Source organism: Cornus florida, unplaced genomic scaffold (assembly GCF_030987335.1).
Source record: "Cornus florida cultivar Cherokee Brave unplaced genomic scaffold, ASM3098733v1 CherokeeBrave_3.0.0_Hap2_Chr07, whole genome shotgun sequence".
NCBI lineage: Eukaryota > Viridiplantae > Streptophyta > Magnoliopsida > Cornales > Cornaceae > Cornus > Cornus florida.
In genome coordinates, this window is record NW_026775577.1 from 29,577,267 (window position 1) to 29,597,410 (window position 20,144).

At 43.4% G+C, this 20,144-nt stretch overlaps 2 protein-coding genes across 2 annotated transcripts; both read right to left on the reverse strand.

Moving 5' to 3' along the window:
• Positions 1-6,376: 6,376 nt before the first annotated feature.
• LOC132316527 (uncharacterized) lies at positions 6,377-15,441 on the reverse strand. Its single transcript, XM_059815001.1, has 3 exons — positions 15,126-15,441; positions 14,256-15,023; positions 6,377-6,508 (listed from the first exon to the last, which is right to left on the reverse strand). The coding sequence occupies exons 1-3, from the start codon at positions 15,249-15,251 to the stop codon at positions 6,377-6,379; spliced, it is 1,026 nt and encodes a 341-aa protein (XP_059670984.1). The 5' UTR covers positions 15,252-15,441.
• A 2,745-nt stretch (positions 15,442-18,186) lies between these two features.
• LOC132266918 (uncharacterized protein At4g06744-like) lies at positions 18,187-20,144 on the reverse strand. Its single transcript, XM_059767937.1, has one exon. The coding sequence runs from the start codon at positions 19,993-19,995 to the stop codon at positions 18,316-18,318; it is 1,680 nt and encodes a 559-aa protein (XP_059623920.1). The 5' UTR covers positions 19,996-20,144; the 3' UTR covers positions 18,187-18,315.

Here is a 20,144-nt window from a genome sequence, read left to right on the forward strand (position 1 = left end):
TGATTTATTGAGCATCTCCCTTCCATGCAAGAATCAATCTTTCACAATGGTGATGTCCAGTGCATGAACAACTTTTCCTTTAATTTTCTTTCTTTATGACCATTCTATTCACAAGGGGTCCTACAGGGTAAATCAATGCAATGCTGATGAGAAAAGAAGGTTCAACATGTGTTTCGCCTGGTAATGATTTGGTATAATTGTTCACTTTAGAATTTTTTCCACAACAATCAGTATTCATATACGTTTTTATCCCAAACCAACATGGATGACCTGCATTACACATCATTATATTGCGTCATAATGTACCTGCAGAGGTCTTATTACCTTTGTAATATGCTATTATTATTATTCTTTTTGGTTAGTTTAACTTGGGGTGTTTGGAGCTTTGCCCCCACTATTCGCTTAGGAGTCAGGAAGGACGCCTTCCTACCTCGGACCGGATAAGTCGCGGAGTATGGTCGCGGAAGCACAGCCCCAAAGAATTATTTGCATCCATTGGGAGTCGAATTTTAGACATGATGCTTCATGAGGTACCGGGGCCAAGTGATCTGGGGCTGGCTTTTGGGTGGGGTCTTGGTTCAAAAAAAAGATCTATGTATGCCATTGGCCAATCTATTGGGGTTAATATGTTCATTTTTTGTTTTGTTTTTCAGAAATGTTGTTTACAGTCATGAACTCCTCTGTCCAGGATGAGGTAGTGTACCTTCAAGAACCCCTTGGTCACTATATCAGTATTAGAGAATACTATATTTCGTGAAAAGAAAAAGAACAAAAGAGAGATAGTGACATTGCCTTTCTTCGAGAGGAAGGAATGGTGATAATTTGAGACAAGTTAACCTTTCAATATATATATATTCCTGACTTTGCCTATTAATTAAGATTTTTGAAAAGTTATCGTTGAATGCATTAATGATGAATGGGTAGTATAATAATCTGATGATAATTAAGAATAGAATGGCATCAACGTGTATAATGTGAATCTTTTTGCATTTAAATAAGTATGGTGTAAGAACCTTTTAAATCCTATGGATGATTCTAGTTTGTTTGAACATGAAACGCAGTTGCATTTTATATCGTAGATTAGGGTAAACATACGAGAGCACATATGTGATCTGTAATACATGTAGATTCTATGTATAATACACGTTCTGTTATGTTTATATTAATTATCAGCATATGAAGTGAAAGTGAATATATATACAAGAAATATGAACTGTGATTCGAAGTATACGTAAGGAGTATGTACGATTCTTTCTTGTGCAAAGGAATTGATTTATTGGGTATTATTCAGTGACTTAGTTGGTAGAGCGCTAAGTTTCTGAATGGGTGTGTCTATACTTGAGTTCTCCTTTCTTAATTTATCAAGATTAAAAAAAAAATGAAAAAAAAAAAAGAAGAAGAAATAATTGGTCTACTAAATTAGTGAAAATTTCTAAGTATGACTAAGTTCACGTCAACTCCTAGTAACTATCATGTGCATCAATTATATATCAATTGATCCGTCTTGTATAACTTATATAAGTAGGTTCAACGATGTTAGTGGTTAGAGGGAGGGGAGGGTGCAAGGTTTGAATGTGGGTTTTCAAACACGGGAAGTAATTTAATCATTCGACAACACAACACTTGTCTCGATAGTCTACTTTGAAACTTTGGAGTCTCCTGTGCTAAAATAAAATAATATTTTTAATTATTATTTACAAGTGATTTAGAATCAAAAAAAATTAGAACAAAATTATTGTTCATATTTCAAAAATTGTAGAAAATTACACAATATTTATTTTATCATAAGTAACCTAAATATGTTGAAATAGCTGGATTTAAATGAGGTTTAAGGGTGAAATTGATTAAAATTTGAAAAATGGTAAGAAGTTACGTTCTGAAAATTTACTGTAACCTATAATTATTGTTAAGGAAGCTAGAAAAATAACGTACTCTGGTTGTTTGAGTCTTGAGTGTCGTGAATATGTAAATTAAAGTATATAATAAGCAAGTTGAATAAGAATTATTAAAAGTTAAGGATGTTAAATATATCAGTCTAATTAGTAATTCTTGTAGTTTATTGGATTAGTTGGTGGGTCAGTCTGGGACTAACCCTATTGTATGTTGACCTTGTTAGGCATGGAAATTTAACCATGGTTAACGACCGACAAATTGGCATTGAACTGTGCCACGAAATCATTGAAAAACAAAAGACAAAAAACAGAATGGAAAATGAGTGGGCAACCAGTTCGTTACGACGTCGTATGGTAATCTGTGAAGCCCGACGACTTGTCGTTTTTTTGTTTGCTTATTATGATTGTGTTTGGAGTAAAACTACAATTAATTAAGAATTTTGACTATAAAAAATTAAGAATAGAATGGCATCAACCAGTATAATGTGAATCTTTTTGCATTTAAACAAGTATGGTGTAAGAACCTTTTAAGTCCTATCAATGATACTTGTTTGTTTGAACATGAAACGCAGTCGCATTTTATATCATAGATTAGGGTAAACATACGAGAGTACATATTTGATCTGTAATATATGTAGATTCTACGTATAATAAACATTCTGATATGTTTATATTAATTATCAGTATATGAACTGAAAGTGAATATATATACAAGGAATATGAATTGTGATTCAAAGTATACGCAATGAAATGAGTATCTACGATCCTTTCTTGCGTAAAGGAATTGATTTATTTGGTATTATTCAGTAATCTAGTTAATAGAGCGCTCAGTTTTTGAGCGAGTGTACCCATGTTCAAGTTCCTTTCTCTAATTTACCAAGATAAAAAGAAAAAAAGAATTGGTATACTAAATTAGTGAAAGTTTCAAGTATGATGAATAAATTCACATCAACTCCTGGTAACTATAATGTGCATCAATCATATATTAATTGATCCGCTTGTATAATTTATATAAGTAGGTTCAGCGATCTTAGTGGTTAGAGGAGAGAGTGCAATGTTTGAGCATGGGTTTTCAAACACCGAAAACATCCCAATCATTTAGACAATACGGCACTTACCTCGACATTTTACTTTGTAACCGTTGGGGGTTGAGAGTCTCTGATTGGGTCTTGATTGCATGTTAGTATTGATTAATTCCATAATTAGTTTGATTAACCCAAGATTAAGGGTTTAAGTGGGTTTAGCTTGAAGAGGGAAAGTTTTAAGATAAAAAAAAGAAAAGGAGACGTGTGCTGAATAAAATAGTATTTTTAATTATTATTTATAAGTGATTTAAAATCAAGAAAAATTAGAACATATATAATTATTGTTCATATTTCAAAAATTGTAGAAAATTATAGAATATTTATTTTATCATAAGTAACCTAAATATGTTGAAATAGCTGGATTTAGATGACGTTTAAGGGTGAAATGGATTAAAATATGAAAAAATAGTATTTTAGTGCACTTAATCGGAAATGGTAAGAAGTTAGGTTCTGAAAACTTACGGTAACCTATAATTATTGTTAAAGAAGCTAGAAAAATAAGTAAAGTCGTTGGTCGAGTCTTGAGAGTCGCAAAAAATTAGAACATATATAATTATTGTTCATATTTCAAAAATTGTAGAAAAATACAGAATATTTATTTTATCATAAGTAACCTAAATATGTTGAAATAGCTGGATTTAGATGACGTTTAAGGGTGAAATTGATTAAAATATGAAAAAATAGTATTTTAGTGCACTTAATTGGAAATGGTAAGAAGTTAGGTTCTGAAAACTTATGGTAACCTATAATTATTGTTAATGAAGCTAGAAAAATAAGTAAACTAGAATTATTTAACTAGCCAACCGTATGTTGACCTTGTTAGGCATGGTCGAGAATCTACATATGGTAGCATTACTTTTTTTATTGTGGCCATTGAACTGTGTTTGTTTTTATTATATAGACGTGGTTCGACCATTTGATTGAGTAAATGTACAGCTAACCACATGTGCATTTTCAATAATTTGAAATTATGTGATTCACACCATTTTATTGGTGTTTTGGAGTGGTTGATCATATACTCATGCCTAAGAGCGAACCACTTGTTCATGGGAGTCCATAATTCATATGAGATTAGTGAATTTTAGTAAATGTTACAGTGAGTTAACTAACTTACGGTGGTAATCTTTGCTTCAATATCTAAATTATTTTCTTCATTATCCTATATATTATTCAATTAACATATTATTTACTGCATTTGAACCACTTATCTGAGTTATCTCTACACATATACGTATATAATACATTAATAATAAAAAATTCACAATATTGCCTTCTATGCCCTGTAAAAAAAATTCATCTTCCCTGATGGATAACCGAAATCCAATCTAATTTAAAGTCAAGATCAATTATTTAAGAACTTAATACTAACCATGCCAGATATTTACAAGGTAATACCTGACTAGATATTATTTTATGAGATTCTATAAAACTTTATATGTAACTAGAGATTCTATAATATTCTAAAATTCTAAAATTTTCTTCCAACATCAAAGACTTGGTCATTTTGCTACACTGTACACAAAATAATATTGTTTCTTTGGCACTCTTAAGAAGACCTAAATGGTAATTGAGTCTTCCGTTTGAGAAAATTATGTTGGTGACAGTAACCTTTACTTCAAAATTTAAATTATTTTCTTTATTATCTTATTATCCAATTAGTTGTCATCATTCGACTTATCGACGCGCGTATAATACACTAATTATAAAGTAAAGATATTACGTCAGAGATTCTATCATATTTGTAAAATTTCAGTCAAACCTCTTACTTTTTTGACACATATCAGTCTTCCCCCCTTCTGGTCAGACACGTTTTTTATTGACATCAACAAAAAAATAAATTATAATGCCCAGATTACCCTCCAACAGACATGTTTGGCTACATATTATATTCCAAGATTGAATTTATCAATTTCCCTCTTCATTACCTAAGTGGTATATATCATATTTAATAGGGTTAAAATAATAAAACCCCTACTACTTTCAAATTTTAATTATAAAAACCCAACCTATTTTAAAAAAACCTCTATACTTTTAAAAAGTGACCACACTGCTCCAATATCCTCGTCCGACCCATTAACCAGGCTATTAAATGACAAATTTAATTTCACAATTTAATGTTAAATTAAAAACTAATAATTATTTCTTTAAATTATAAAAATACTTTTTAATCTTCTTCTTCACCTCCTCTCTCTCAAACTCTCACCCCCCTCTTTCTATCAAACATAATTTTTGTAATTTTAAAGGATATTTTTGTATTTTTAAAAAATATTTTTTACTTTTTAATTTAACATTAAATAGTATAATAAATTTTGTCATTTCATAACAAGGTTAACGGGTTGGATACGAATATTGGGGTAATGTGATCACTTTTTAAAAGTATAAGGATTTTCTAAGAAAAATGTTGAGATTTTGTGATCAAATTTTAAAAAGGTGGGGAGTTTTATAATTTTAACCGTATTTAATTTGTGTGAGTATAAAGGAATGCTAGCTTGCTAACCGTCGCGCCACATGTCCGTAGTCTACTAGCTGCTGATTTTAGTTAACTTTTTATGTTTTTTTTTTTGGACAGTGCTTGTGTCCAAGACATGGTCCAATCAAATTGCGACACGTGTCTAAAACAAACGTAGAATTAAGTTGGGTATTGCCCAACTATTCGGGTTTGACCCGCTCCTAGTTCATTCTCTTCGTCTTCGGCTGCCTCGTTATGTCATCTCGCCATCCCCAATTCTCAGTTCTCTCAACTCCTCCATCATTGTCGTCACATCACCGTCTCTTCCATCCACCCTGGTGCTTGCCGGTTCCGCCAACTAATACCACCGTTGCCGGAGTATCCCCACCAATTCGGCGATTGCTCAATGCCATCCTTGTCGTCGCTGCTCGTGGCCGGACAGGTGACTATTACAGCCACCGTTCTTATTTACAGTCGTCGTTGAGAACAATTGTCACCGTCCCGTGGGTTCAGCCTTGATTGCCGATGGCGACCATGCAAACAAGCGTAGAACTCCGACGACAGCTGTATGTGCGACAGCCGAGGAGATCGAGCTGCAACCTTTGCGTTGAGGAGAGGAACGGAAGCCGGACCAGTTTCGGGTCCGGTGCTTGACGACGGCAAAGAGTTGATGTTGAAGGCAGAGGGCGTGAAGAAGATCGATCATGATCGAAGCTTGGAGCCTGAATTGTGGTCGCCAAAGAAGAAGGGGCGCGTGTGCGCCTGAAAAATGCGTTAGATCTACTCGTATGAGCGCGTGACGGCCAAGCCACTCCCCCTCTCTGTTTGTTATGGTGCTGCAGTGGTGAGGATAGGTAAAAAGTTGGGGTGGTGGTGGTGTGGAGAGGGAAGTGGTGCCGTTACAGAGGTGGTTTGTGCTCTCGTCGGTTCAGTCCGCTCCTCGCCGAAGTTCAGTTCGGCGATGGTGGCCTGTGCTCGAAGTTCAATCCAGTGGAATGGTAGCGATGGTGGCATGTGCTCGAAGTTCCGTCTGGCGAGTGGGCACGATCATGTTCGTCGAGTGGGAGGAGGAAGAAGGCACGCTGCATATTAGGAGAGATGAGAAGGAAAAAAAAAACGAAGAAAGAAAGATGAGTTATACTCAAAAATAGATAGACAATGCTCAACTTAGTTTTATATTAATTTTATACACGTGTTGTAATTTAATTGGGTCACGTCACCGGGGTGGATGAACCTGAACACAAACATTGTCCTTTTTTTTTTTTTTTAAACCGGCTCTTTTTTTCTCTCTCCTCTTTGTCACCTTACTTCTAAGTCATCGGCGCCGAAGAACCTGCCGTCTAATCCGCCGGCCCTTTCCTTACCATCCTCAACTTCCTCATCTTCCCCTTCATTTAGTCCGTCCCGGAGGCCCTCACTCCTCCTTCTCACCATCCTCGTGTTTTTAGTGCCGGTGTTGTCGGTGGTGAGTAGAGAGAGAAAGAGAGGGGAGAGAGAGAAGAAGTGTTTTTTTTCCCCTTTTTGAACAGGGTCTTGCAGTGTTGAGCTTCTTCAATCTCTCCAGTGAGAACATGTTGTTCGGTGCCTGAGGAGGCCCTGGATGACATGGGCCAGGTCCGACTCGCAAAACACAACCTTCAGTCCGAACAGCTGGGTCAGCCCATAGAAAGACACTGCCATATGGGCCGGGCGGGAGTAAGCCCATCAAGGGTGACCAGGGCTTACAGAGGAATAGGCCCAGGTCCAGCAATTAGTAAATATCTTGTAAATATCTTGTAAATATCTTGTAAGTATCTATAAATAGGAGTTGGAATGAAGGGGAGGGGGATCTTTTTTGGGGTTGAGGTGTAAGAATTCTAGAGAGAGAAAGAATAGAAGGAGTTTCTTGCATCTTCAATTGGCGCCGTCTGTGGGAAACGCATGAAAGTTTGGTTGGTCAATGAGGAGTATCGAATGGATTCAAACCAATTCGGTTGATCGAGACTCGATCTTGCGGATTTGAATCCAGATCTGAGCGATTGTGACCTACTCTGGAGGAATTACGATTCTTGAAGCTTTGGCAGGAGTGACTTCAGATCTACGCAACCACGAGTTGCTCGATTGTGGCAGGATCTGACGGATTTAGAGTTCAGACAATTCAGATCTTGTAAACAGTGAGCATAATTCGGAGAATTAGAAGCCAGATCTAAAAATTCCTACTCACGAAGCTCAGATCTACTCGCGAACTTGAGATTAATGCCTTTACTCCGTTCGGGAATAATGATAGGTGAAAGCTCTAATCCGATGGAGGCTGTCCAGCAAACAAAGCTTGAAGAGTTGATGAACTTGATTGAAGCTCTCAGAAAAGAAAATGCAGAATTGAAAGCTGGACTGCAGCATCGGCAGATACCCGCAGTTTCGCATCCGCTTCCGGTCGGAGAAGGAGGTGTTCCATCTAGTATCGCGCATCAAGGCGATCAGAACGAGAACAATCAGTCAGCTCACCACCGTGATGAAAGGATGATGGACAATTTGCCGCCAAATGTTCGTCGAGTTGAAGATCACGAAGGCTCGACTCACGTTGATCCGCAGCGGGAAAGGTTTGACCGAGAGGAAGTGATGGAGGTAGATCGCCGTCGAGTAGCGTCGCCTTGGCAGAGAGAGTTCATAGAGGAACGGTCGTTCGATCCGTCTTACCGGCCCTCCATGGTTACTGTCACTCATCACGGTTCGGAGGGCAGAACCGTAACTCACAGAGCTACCGCTGGACTCCAGAGAGAGAATGAAGCTCTCCGATCCGCAGCTCGGACGGTGGATTCACCATTCACCGACGAGATCTTGAATGCGCCGCATCCAAGGAAGTTTGCTATGCCAGTCTTTATTCTGTTTGACGGAACAACCGATCCGATCGATCATGTGTATCATATCCAGTTGAAAATGGCCCTGAATACGGAAAACGACTCTTTAATGTGCAAATGCTTCCCTACAAGCCTGGCCGGACCGGCGCTCAGCTGGTTCAAAAACTTGCCTAGGAGCTCCATTGGCAGTTTCAGGGACCTGTGCGATCGGTTCATAAGCCAGTACTATGGGAACAAACGCCCGCCGAAGGACATCTCGAGCCTGTTCACGATGCGGCAACACAAGGATGAACGGCTCCAGGCCTTTCTTACCAGGTTTAATCTCACTAAGAGTATGGTAATCGAATGCCATCCTTCTACGGCAGTTCAAGCCTTCAAGTTAGCCATGACACGCGGAACTCCGTTTCACACCAGTCTGGTAGTGAATACGCCAGCTACCATGGATGAACTCAATGAGAGAGCCGATGGCTTTGTGCGCCTCGAAGAAGAGGAGGCAGCTAATGCTCGGACAACGTCGCTTGTGTCGACCGAGGAAAAGTCCAAGGCAAAGATCAGGCAGAAGCAGGCTCAGCCGCAACGTCAGACCACTTGGAAGGCCGAAAAAAGGTCCAGGGAGGACGAGTTGATTACTCCGCTGAAGGTCACTCTGGCGAGGTTGTATCAGGAGAACAAGGACAAGTTTCATCCACCACTGCCAATTAGACAACCCCTCGAACAGAGGGATCAAACTAAACATTGTGCTTTTCATTCTGATTTCGGACATCAGACTAACGAATGCAGGAACCTGAGGAGGCAAGTGGAGATGTTGATAGCTAGAGGGGAGTTTGCGAGTTATGTTCAAGGCTCGGCGATGGAGCAGAATCGACCAGTGGAACAAATAAAAAGGAGTCATAAACAAAGCTCCCACAATTCGCAACCAGTTCGTATAATCAATGCTATCCATGGTCGACCCGAGCCTAGTGAAGAGTCAGATGAGCTGCTACGGGTGCGCCTGCGGCAGGCGCAGATGAAGAAAAGGGTCGGCAATGTGACCACTCTACACCAACAGAGCCCGTCAATGCAGATAAAGTTCGACTGGACAGACCTGCAGCGTGTTCAACTGCCTCATGACGACCCGTTGGTAGTCAGTTTGACAGTGGCAGATTGCTTGGTGCGCAGAGTTCTGATCGATCCTGGGAGCAGTGCGAATGTTATGCCGAGGGACACATTTGACAGGCTCGACATTAAACCAGAGAGGCTCAAGCCCACCGGAAATCCCTTATTAGGGTTCGATGGGAAGAGGGTGGAACCCGTCGGGATGGTGGAAGTAGAAGTTCAAGCTGCAGAGCGAGCTCTTATGGAAACTTTTGTGGTTGTGGAAATTCACCCCTCGTATAATCTCCTGATGGGAAGAGGATGGATTCACAGAGTCCGAGGTGTACCCTCAACTCTGCATCAGGTCATGAGGTGCCTCGGGCCCGATGGAGATAAAGTGATAGACATTCGGGGGGATCAGGTCGCAGCCAAAGAGTGTTATTCCGTCACACTAAAGCATGCAGGGAAAGGAAAGGCGCCCGTCCGGTCGACAAGCCCCAGATAGCAATTACAGGAACCTCCACTCGAGCAGAATAGGGTGGAGGAGTCAGCCGACTTGACCGAGGAGCCCCTTCTGGATGTGCAGATCGATCAGTCCAGGCCAGAACGAACTACCAGAGTGGGTATAAGACTGACCAGAGAAGAGCAGCAAGAGCTAGTGGATTTCTTGTCCCACAATGTCGACGTATTTGCATGGAGTCACCTCGACATGCCTGGAATTAGTCCTTCCGTCTCCTGTCATTCCCTAAATGTCAATCCTAATTTCAAACCAGTGAAACAGAAGCAGCGAAGATTTGCTCCAGAACGTAATCAGATCATAACGGAAGAAGTTGATAGGCTGCTTGATGCGGGATTTATCAGAGAGGTGCACTACCCTGAGTGGTTGTCCAACGTCGTTGTGGTGCAGAAGAAAAATGGGAAATGGCGCGTATGCATTGATTTCACCAATTTAAACAAAGCCTGTCCGAAGGACAGCTTCCCGTTGCCTAAGATTGATCAAATGGTGGATGCCACCACGGGGTATGAGCGTTTAACCTTTCTGGACGCATATTCAGGTTATAATCAGATTCCTATGGACCCCGCAGATGAAGAAAAAACTTCTTTTGTCACCGAGCGAGGAACATACTGCTACAAAGTTATGCCTTTTGGATTAAAGAATGCGGGAGCAACTTATCAACGACTTGTCAGCAAAGTTTTTAAGAATCAAATGGGTAAGACTGTCGAAGCCTATATTGATGATATGGTGGTAAAGAGTAGGAAAAAGGATGATCATCTGAAGCATCTGCAAGAGGTATTTGATGTACTAAAGCGATATGGGATGAGGCTCAATCCGACCAAGTGCTCGTTCGGTGTGAGTTCCGGGCAGTTTCTGGGACACGTGGTCAACCGTAGGGGCATCGAAGTTAGCCCCGCTCAAGCAGAGGCTTTGATTAAGAATGCCGAGCCAAAGACGATCAGAGAGGTGCAAGCCCTAACAGGACGAATAGCTGCATTAAGTCGATTTATTTCAAAGTTGTCAGACCACTGCAAACCATTCTTTGACACGATTCGGAGCCATGGAAGGCAGGTCTGGGGGGATGAGCAACGACAGGCATTGACTCATTTGAAGCAATATATGCAGAATCCACCAGTCCTGTCAGCCCCAGAACCGGAAGAAAAGTTATTTCTATATCTTGGAGTATCTGGTGTCGCGACGAGTGCCGTTCTGATTCGTTGCAAGGAAGGGGTGCAATACCCGGTATTTTATGTAAGCAAAACACTGATGGAGGCAGAAAGAAGATACTCAAAGGCCGAACGGGAGGTACTTGCACTTGTAAATGCAAAGAGAAAGTTAAGGCATTAATTTGAATCCCACCCCATAGCTGTTCTAACAACTTTCCCAATCAGAACGCTCATGCACAAGCCAGAGCTCTCGGGCAGAATGACAAAGTGGGCCATAGAGTTGAGTTCATTTGACATAACGTACGAGCCAAGAACAGCTATTAAAGGGCAAGCGGTGGCCGATTTCCTACTAGAATGTGATGCCGAAGATACGGAAGAGGACCTTAGAAGCGGCTCTTGGAAACTTTTTGTGGATGGCTCCTCTAACCAGATGGGGGCTGGGATTGGGATCAAACTGCAAACCCCAGAGGGTACTTCCTTGAGCCAAGCACTCAGACTTGAGTTCCGAGCCACCAATAATGAAGCGGAATACGAGGCGTTGCTAAATGGATTAAAGTTGGCCAGAGAGCTACAGATCAAAAGTTTGACAGTGTATAGTGGCTCGCAGCTGATTGTTTGGCAGGTAAATGGTGAGTACGCAACCAAGGATGACATGATGGGGGCATATCGTTCTGCCGTTCTGCGTAGAGCCAAGGACTTTGCAAAGATTGAATTCATACAGTTGCCGAGGGAACAGAATGCAGATGCAGACCGTTTAGCATGCAGTGCTTCGAGTTGCGGTGAAACATTGGCGAGGGTGATTCCAGTGGGAATAGTGACCCAGCCGTCCATTTTCGAAGAACCGATGGACTCGGACCCTTGGCAAGTCAACGTCATACCGTATGAACCGAGTTGGATTGACCCAATCATTACCTATATTCGAGATGGCGTTTTGCCTATGTAAAGGGATGAAGCTAGGAAACTCAAAAAGAATGCTGCCAAGTACGCCATCGTGCGGAACCAGCTGTACAGAAGGTCCTATTCTGGCCCGTACTTGAAATGTGTCACCCCCGCGGAGTCGCAGCAGGTATTGCGAGCTATTCATGAGGGTGTGTGTGGCAATCATTCTGGGGGAAGATCGTTAGCGCATAAAGCAATGACACAAGGGTATTTCTGGCCAAACATGTCAAGAGATGCGGAGGAGTTCTCTCGAAGGTGCGATAAGTGCCAACGATATGGACCAATGATCCACCAACCACCTGAGGAATTGCACGTAATGGCCTCGCCGTGGCCTTTCGCGCAATGGGGGATGGATGTGGTCGGTCCTCTGCCAACTGCAAGAGCTCAGAACAAGTATGTGTTACTGGCCACGGATTATTTCACTAAATGGGTGGAGGCAGAACCGTATCCTAGCGTGACTCAGACTCAGGTGAGACGATTTATCTGGAACAACATTATCTGCCGCTTCGGTGTTCCCAGAACAATAGTCATGGACAATGGCACAAACCTCGACAGCAGGCAAGTAAGAAAGCTGCTGGAGGAGTATGGAATCAACCAGAAGTTGGCTGCAGTAAGTCATCCTCAGGCTAACGGACAAGCAGAAATCACAAACAGAACCATTTTCGCCTGCATTAAGAAGAAGCTGGAAGATCATAAGGGGAAGTGGTTGGATGAACTCCCGAACGTTCTATGGGCTTACAGAACCACCCCAAGGCGGCCGACTGGGGAGAGCCCGTTCGCAATGGCGTATGGTACCGAAGCAGTTATACCGGTTGAGCATTTAGTCCCTACTATCAGAAGCTTAGCATGGAGTCGGGATCAGAACGACAAGATGTTAAGATTGAACCTCGACATGATAGACGAAAGGAGGGACGCAGCGGCTATAAGGCTAGCATCGTATCAGCAAGTGCTGGCGAATAGTCACAATAAGAGAGTAAAACACAGGGATTTTGCCCCGGGCGATCTGGTTCTGAAAAGAAAGGTGGGGATGGTCAAAAAAATGATGCCACCCTGGGAAGGCCCATACAGAATTGCAGAAGTCATTGGCAAAGGGGCATATACGTTGGAAACCATGGCGGGAAAGTTGGTCAGCAAGCCCTGGAACGCCACGTCTCTGAAGAGGTACTACCAATAGAAGCTAAGTTCTGGCTTTAATTGGATGTTATTTGTTGTCAATCAAATACGTATGAATGAGCAAGTTACTGGAATTTACAAAAAAAAAAAAGGAATTTTCTTTTCCAATGGTCTACTATAAAAATTTAAAGCCAAGTGGCAAGTGGCATTCTAGCCGAGCGCCAGGCACTTAAGCAAGATAAGTGGCAGCTGGCACTATAAGCCGAACGCCAGACACTTGCTAAAAATTTAAAGCCAAGTGGCAAGTGGCATTCTAGCCGAGCGCCAGGCACTTAAGCAAGATAAGTGGCAGCTGGCACTATAAGCCGAACGCCAGACACTTGCTAAAAATTTAAAGCCAAGTGGCAAGTGGCATTCTAGCCGAGCGCCAGGCACTTAAGTAAGATAAGTGGCAGCTGGCACTATAAGCCGAACGCCAGACACTTGCTAAAAATTTAAAGCCAAGTGGCAAGTGGCATTCTAGTCGAGCGCCAGGCACTTAAGCAAGATAAGTGGCAGCTGGCACTATAAGCCGAACGCCAGACACTTGCTAAAAATTTAAAGCCAAGTGGCAAGTGGCATTCTAGCCGAGCGCCAGGCACTTAAGCAAGATAAGTGGCAGCTGGCACTATAAGCCGAACGCCAGACACTTGCTAAAAATTTAAAGCCAAGTGGCAAGTGGCATTCTAGCCGAGTGCCAGGCACTTAAGCAAGATAAGTGGCAGCTGGCACTATAAGCCGAACGCCAGACACTTGCTAAAAATTTAAAGCCAAGTGGCAAGTGGCAAGTGGCATTCTAGCCGAGCGCCAGACACTTAAGCAAGATAAGTGGCAGCTGGCACTATAAGCCGAACGCCAGACACTTGCTAAAAATTTAAAGCCAAGTGGCAAGTGGCATTCTAGCCGAGCGCCAGGCACTTGCCGTACAAACACACAGCGAAGCTAATATAAAAAGAAAAAGAGAGAAAAGATATATATGTACTGAAGATAAGTTGAACAGAGCACAACACATAGAGAAAAAGAGTTCGGCCATTTTATTAATATTGAACATTTAGTTTACAAAAGAGAGATGTCCATCATTACAAGAAGATATGAACTGGAAGAATTCGAAGGAGCCCTAGCTAGACGCCTCAGTACCAACAGCATCCTGGTCTTGCCGACTCGCCTCCTCGGCCCCATCAGCCGCCTCACCTTCATGAGGTGGGGAATCCAGGTGAATAACTGAGTCGTTCGGCAGGGGTTCAGCGTCAGCAGTGGCTACAGAGGGAGCCACGGTTGACGATTGGGGAGCGGTCAGTGGCAGAGCGGTAGGAGGAGCTGTGATGATCCTTGAGGATGCGATGTCCTGGCACTCATCAAATATACGTTCCGCTTCGGTGGGTTCTGGGTCGACATAGACCCCCAGGGGTTCGATCCCCAGATCCTTGTCTACCTCATCCGGAGTGGAGCTGGTCTGTCCCTCATCCGGAACCCGGTCGGCGAAACCTTCCCGGAATCCTTGAGCATACCGAAGAGCACCGACCCTGGAGAACCGAGCGTGAAGGGCCAGCATCCCACCACCCACTCTGCTGATAGCGTCGATCAGAGCGGTACGCTCGTCCAGAGCTCTTTTTTCAAAAGCCATCCGAGCAGACTGTTCATCAGCTAGAAGGCGTTGGAGTTCTGCCTTCTCTTCTCTGAGTGATTCCTGCTCAGTCTGCCAGACGCTCTTCTCAAGCTGGAGGGCGTCCTTCTCATCCTGAAGGGAATCATTCTCCTTTTTCAGGACATCTCTCTCTTGCTCGGCTTTGTCAAGCCGAACCAGCACCTCGGTATTCTTCATGGCAAGGAGGTCGTTTTCTTTATTAGCCACCTCCAGGCTGTCAGAATACTTTCGGGCCCTGGCGTTCCCCATTTCCACCTGCTTCTGCATGGCCATCATCCCGAACAATGTCTGCATAGGTGCACAATAAGAACGGTTAAACCAATAGTCAGAACGGGCGAAGGCAAGACCAAGTAATATAAGAGAATTCATGAGTTAGAAAATAAAAGTCACCTCCATAGCAGATTGGGGAAAGCGACTGAACACGTCCTTCTGGGAAAGGCCCTTTGCCGCCTCAATGTCCTTCGGAGTCCACATGCTCCTGTAGTAGGCCATAGCGGTCTGGCCATCCTTCAGCATGGTCTCGTTCGGTTTCACGAACGTCCCATCCGTTCGAGTGTACCGAGGGGCCCATGGCGGTAAGCTGGGGATAGAAGGGGGGCCTGAAGCAGAAGCAGAGCCACCAGCTGCAGGAGGCCCAGAGGGAGAAGGAGCTCTGATCGCTCGGTGCAAGAGAGTACCCGGCCCAGAGACTCGGGTCCTTCTAATAAGAGGCTCCTCCTCATGATCGATTTCACTGTTAGGATGAGGCCTTTTGCCTCGCTCTTTGTCCCGACCGCCCCCCGCAGCAGCAGGAGCTATGGTAGCTGGGGAGGGCGCGTTCTGGTTGGCAGCAGGGGCGCTGGCAACAGGGTTAGTAGCCACTGCGCTAGGGACAGTGTCAGATATGGTGGCTGAAGAAGAAGCCGACGCTGGAGAGGAGGTCGCCCCAGCAGCAGGAATGGCTGGGGGAGTATTTTTCCTCCTGCCAAAAGAGGGAATCTGCAGTCTGCTCATATTGTAGCCGAGTGATGAGAGCGCAAAGAGGTTGTCTGAAGTGAGGAGATCTGAGCAGGAAGGAATATCGTTCAGAACGTATCTCTTCAAGTAGTTACTCCTATCCCTGCAAACACTGTAGCTCAAGTCATCACAAGGAATTCCCAAGGAGCGGCATAAGTAAGTGCAAAAACGAGGAACGCATGTTTCACAGGGGCAGTCATGTTTATGGGATTTGAATTTTTTATAGGAGGAGACAGAGCAGACACCAAAGGCGCTCGGGATTGGGTAATCCTCTGCAGCCGGCGAAGACCAAGCCCCACTAATACCCACTATGCTATCCCTCCAACCCTTTTCAGATTTTATTGTGTCAGTGCATATGGACATCTTCTCGAACGGGTAGAGGTGGTAGAAGGGCTCGTTGGTACGGATCTTACTGACCTTATAGCACAGAAGGAGGTCTATGAGGTCAAGGTCCAGATTTCTGTCACGCATCAATAATAGCATAACAGATATGATCCTAAAGAAGTTGGGGTTGACCTGCAGAGGGGATATCCCCAATCTGTTGAAGACGTAACTAAAGAAAGGGTGCAGAGGGAACCTAACAACATTCAGTTGAAGGTTCGTGAATAAGACTTCGCCGGGCAGGAGGCCGGCGCCGGTCGTAATATTAACGTCTTGGGGGCAAACCCTAACTTCGATGTTGTCAGGAAGTCTAAGTCTCATACGAAGAACACCCAGATCTACAACCATGGTGGAAGTGCAAGAAGAATCTAAAAGAGGGAAAATGGAAGCCTGCCGAAAGTAAAAAGAACGAAACTAACCTCGGAGGACTGCAGGATCGCTGAGAGAATGACTCTCGAAGGATTTCACCGGAAAAGGCTTAGCACAGTTCTAGAAAGAGGGAGATTTGGCTGATGATGGAGACGGTAAAGGGAAGTGAAGTGGAATTCTAGAGCATTATAAAGGCAAAGGGGCCCGAGGGCCGAAGCGTCGGGAAGGCAAGAAATCCCTCGAACCCCGGAACATTGATTCTGGATCTGACCGTTCGCTCCCCTACGTGGTTATCTCGAGCCGTCAGCGTCATGATGAGACGCCATCAATAATTACCCCTTATTAAATAAGGGGCAATTATGGGGGCAGTTGAGGAGGCCCTGGATGACATGGGCCAGGTCCGACTCGCAAAACACAACCTTCAGTCCGAACAGCTGGGTCAGCCCATAGAAAGACACTGCCATATGGGCCGGGCGGGAGTAAGCCCATCAAGGGTGACCAGGGCTTACAGAGGAATAGGCCCAGGTCCAGCAATTAGTAAATATCTTGTAAATATCTTGTAAATATCTTGTAAGTATCTATAAATAGGAGTTGGAATGAAGGGGAGGGGGATCTTTTTTGGGGTTGAGGTGTAAGAATTCTAGAGAGAGAAAGAATAGAAGGAGTTTCTTGCATCTTCAGTGCCCGAGTCAATTGATGAAGCCGGTGAAATAATGGTAGGTGCTTGGTGATGGAGCTCAGTGGTGACGGACCAGATGAAGAGGAAGAAGAGGAATTTTGGGTCTGCAAATATGGGGTTCTCTTCCACTGTTTTTCCACCATCATCGATGCCTCTGCAATTTTGGGTCTGCAAATATGGGTTCTCTTCTACTGTTTTGCCACTGTCGTCTGATGATGGGTTCTCTCGGATACATTGATCCTTACTACCTGGACCAAATGATAGGAAGATGAGGAATGGTACGGAGAGGGCCGGCGGCTTGGACGGCAGGTTCTTCGCCACCGGTGACCCGATTCAGAAAGCAAAAAAAATAAAAATAAAAATAAAAAATAAAAAGAATATTAACTAAACTCACCAGCCTATTAGCAGATGACACGTGTCGCTAGTATGCATATAAAGTGAAGTGTGTGTTTTTATGAAGTGGAATCTTGCAGTGAGAAGTGTTTGGGTAGAAGAATAAAAGAGTTTAATTCAACAGATAGGAAATTCGTTGAAATCTGAGAAAATGGCAAAAATAATAGATTAGTCATTTTCTTCACTTATTTGAGCCGACAATGTCTGACAGTGGTATAAATGAATTAAACCCAAAAAATTTACCCAAATGACGAGTATACTACTTTGGTATCCAATGATTTTGTTGTTTTCTGATACACTCCGATCTGCGCTGTACAGCCTCTCAAAATATGAAATTCTCAAAACTTTTCTCATATATATATATATATATATATATATATATATATATAACAGATTGCCACAAGACTAGAACTTGAGTGCTAAGTCCCTTTTTTTTTTTTCTTTTTTTGAATTTTTGTGCAGATGTGAGCTGAAAAGTCATATAAAAAAGCAAAAATAATGCATTAATTAAAATAAAAAAAATAATGGTTAAAGTGTCAGCACAATTGAAATAGAATTGCTAAAATATAATATTTTAAAAGAAATTTATCATTAAAGTAGAATTACTAAAATATAACATTTTGACACTGTAACTTATCTTAAAATACAATTTTAGCATGAAAAAATAACATTTTACATTAGAAATCTTCTGCATTGATACAAACACAAATATTACTACAAAGATAGCGAACTATAAAGAATTACTCATTGACATTGCATTCATTAGCTATGCTTGATCAGAGCAGCATAAGATGGTGATGGAGCAATCGGAGGCGTTCGTGGATGATCAGACGTTTCCTGCACCGTAGAATTATCAACACGACAAGGTATGTAACGGTTTTTCTGGTCTGATGAGCATGGTTGTTGCTCTGTGAAGAAGGAATCACACTCTTCTTTACTTCTCTGTGATGGAAGATCTAAAATGCAATTCATATTTACATCAAGCACATTTCTCATAATCAACTTTCTGCATTCCGGTCCAACCTGCGTAAAGTAGTTGTTGTTCAAGGTAAGCTTGTACAAGTTCTTGAGCCTGCACACTATCTCCGGTACCTCCCCGTATAACCGGTTAAAAGACATGTTCAGCCGCTCCATCTTTTCCAGGCAACCGAAAGAAAATGGTATCCCACCTGTCAAATGGTTGAGGCTGGCGTCGAAAATGGTCACTTTCTTCAACAACCCAATCTCATGCGGAAGGCAGCCAGACAACCGGTTGTGCAGAAACAGCACCTCAATCAACGTGTTCGAAGCTCGGCCGATGCTTTTTGGAATTGGACCGGTAAATTTGTTGTTTGCTAAGGTGAGATAAAGCACCGGAGTGCTGCCTAGGCTGTCCGGTAGGTGTCCACTGAAACAGTTGTTGTTGAGGAAGAGAACGTCGAGGTCGAGTTTGAATACCTGAGGTGGCAATGTACCGGTAAGGTTGTTGAACCTAAGGTCCAAGAAGGTCAAGTTGGTGGCGGCAAGGACCTCGTTTGGAAATGATCCAGTGAGCTTGTTGTTGCTCAAGTCAAGCTCGAAGAAATATGGGAGTGTGGCAACTTTGGCGGGAATGGGGCCGGTGAAGTTGTTGGAGTTGGCGTGGAAGAAGACTAGGTCTTTGAGGTCTTCAATGAAGTCATTGACAATGAGTGGATAGCCGTTGAAGTGGAAGCCGTTGAACTTGACACCAGCAACTCGGAACCTGTCGGTTGAATTGATTTTGCCGCAGATGAAGCCTTTGTATTTAGAGTTGTCTGTGCAGATACCTCTGCCTCGCCAAGTTTTTGTAACGCCTAGTGGGTCCTGAGTTATTCTGTTCTTGAATTTTCGGATAGTGCGGATGTCCCTTAAGAGTTCAGGTGCAACGGGTGGAGGTGGAGGTGGAGGTGGAGGTGGCGGCGGTGGCGGAGGAGGAGGCGGAGGTGGAGGTGGCGGCGGTGGTGGAGAGGGAGGGGGTGGGCATTTTGGCTTTGGAGAAGGAGGGGGCGGTGGCGGCGGCGGTGGAGGTGGCGGCGGTGGTGGAGGGGGAGGGGTTGGGCATTTTGGCTTTGGAGGGGGAGGGGGTGGGCATTTTGGCTTTGGAGGAGGAGGGGGCGGTGGCGGCGGCGGTGGAGGTGGCGGCGGTGGTGGAGGGGGAGGGGTTGGGCATTTTGGCTTTGGAGGGGGAGGGGGTGGGCATTTTGGTTTTGGAGGGGGCGGAGGTGGACGTGGAGAGGGAGTAACGCAGTGCCAATGATCTGGAGAGGGAGAGGGAGTAACGCAGTGCCAATGATCTGGTTCTGGAGGGTGAGGAGTGTAATCTCTTTCGAGTGCTTTTCTATTGTTTTGGGTAGCTGAAGTACTAGTAGTATAACCATCTGCTAGTTGGAAGACTAAAAAGTTGAGAAGTAGAAAAGTAGCTGAAAAAGAGAGGTTCCCCATCTCTCTCTCCTTGATCTCTCTCCCTTACAACTGCAAGTGCTGACAATTCCAGCAAAAAAAAGGAAGAGGTAGATATATAGGGGAACACAAAGGAAGACACTGCTCACTCAAAAGTGTAATAACCCAATCGAATTCCTACATCCACCACG

What these genes read in the sequence shown, in the direction of transcription:
- LOC132316527 (XM_059815001.1), bottom strand. Translation starts at nt 15,251, where the DNA reads ATGCTGAAGGATGGCCAGACCGCTATGGCCTACTACAGGAGCATGTGG. An exon ending in TTCCCCAATCTGCTATGGAG is followed by an intron (nt 15,024 to 15,125) that starts GTGACTTTTATT and finishes GCACCTATGCAG; the next exon opens with ACATTGTTCGGGATGATGGC. An exon ending in CGGCTGATGGGGCCGAGGAG is followed by an intron (nt 6,509 to 14,255) that starts GCGAGTCGGCAA and finishes CCTAATATGCAG; the next exon opens with CGTGCCTTCTTCCTCCTCCC.
- LOC132266918 (XM_059767937.1), bottom strand. Translation starts at nt 19,995, where the DNA reads ATGGGGAACCTCTCTTTTTCAGCTACTTTTCTACTTCTCAACTTTTTA.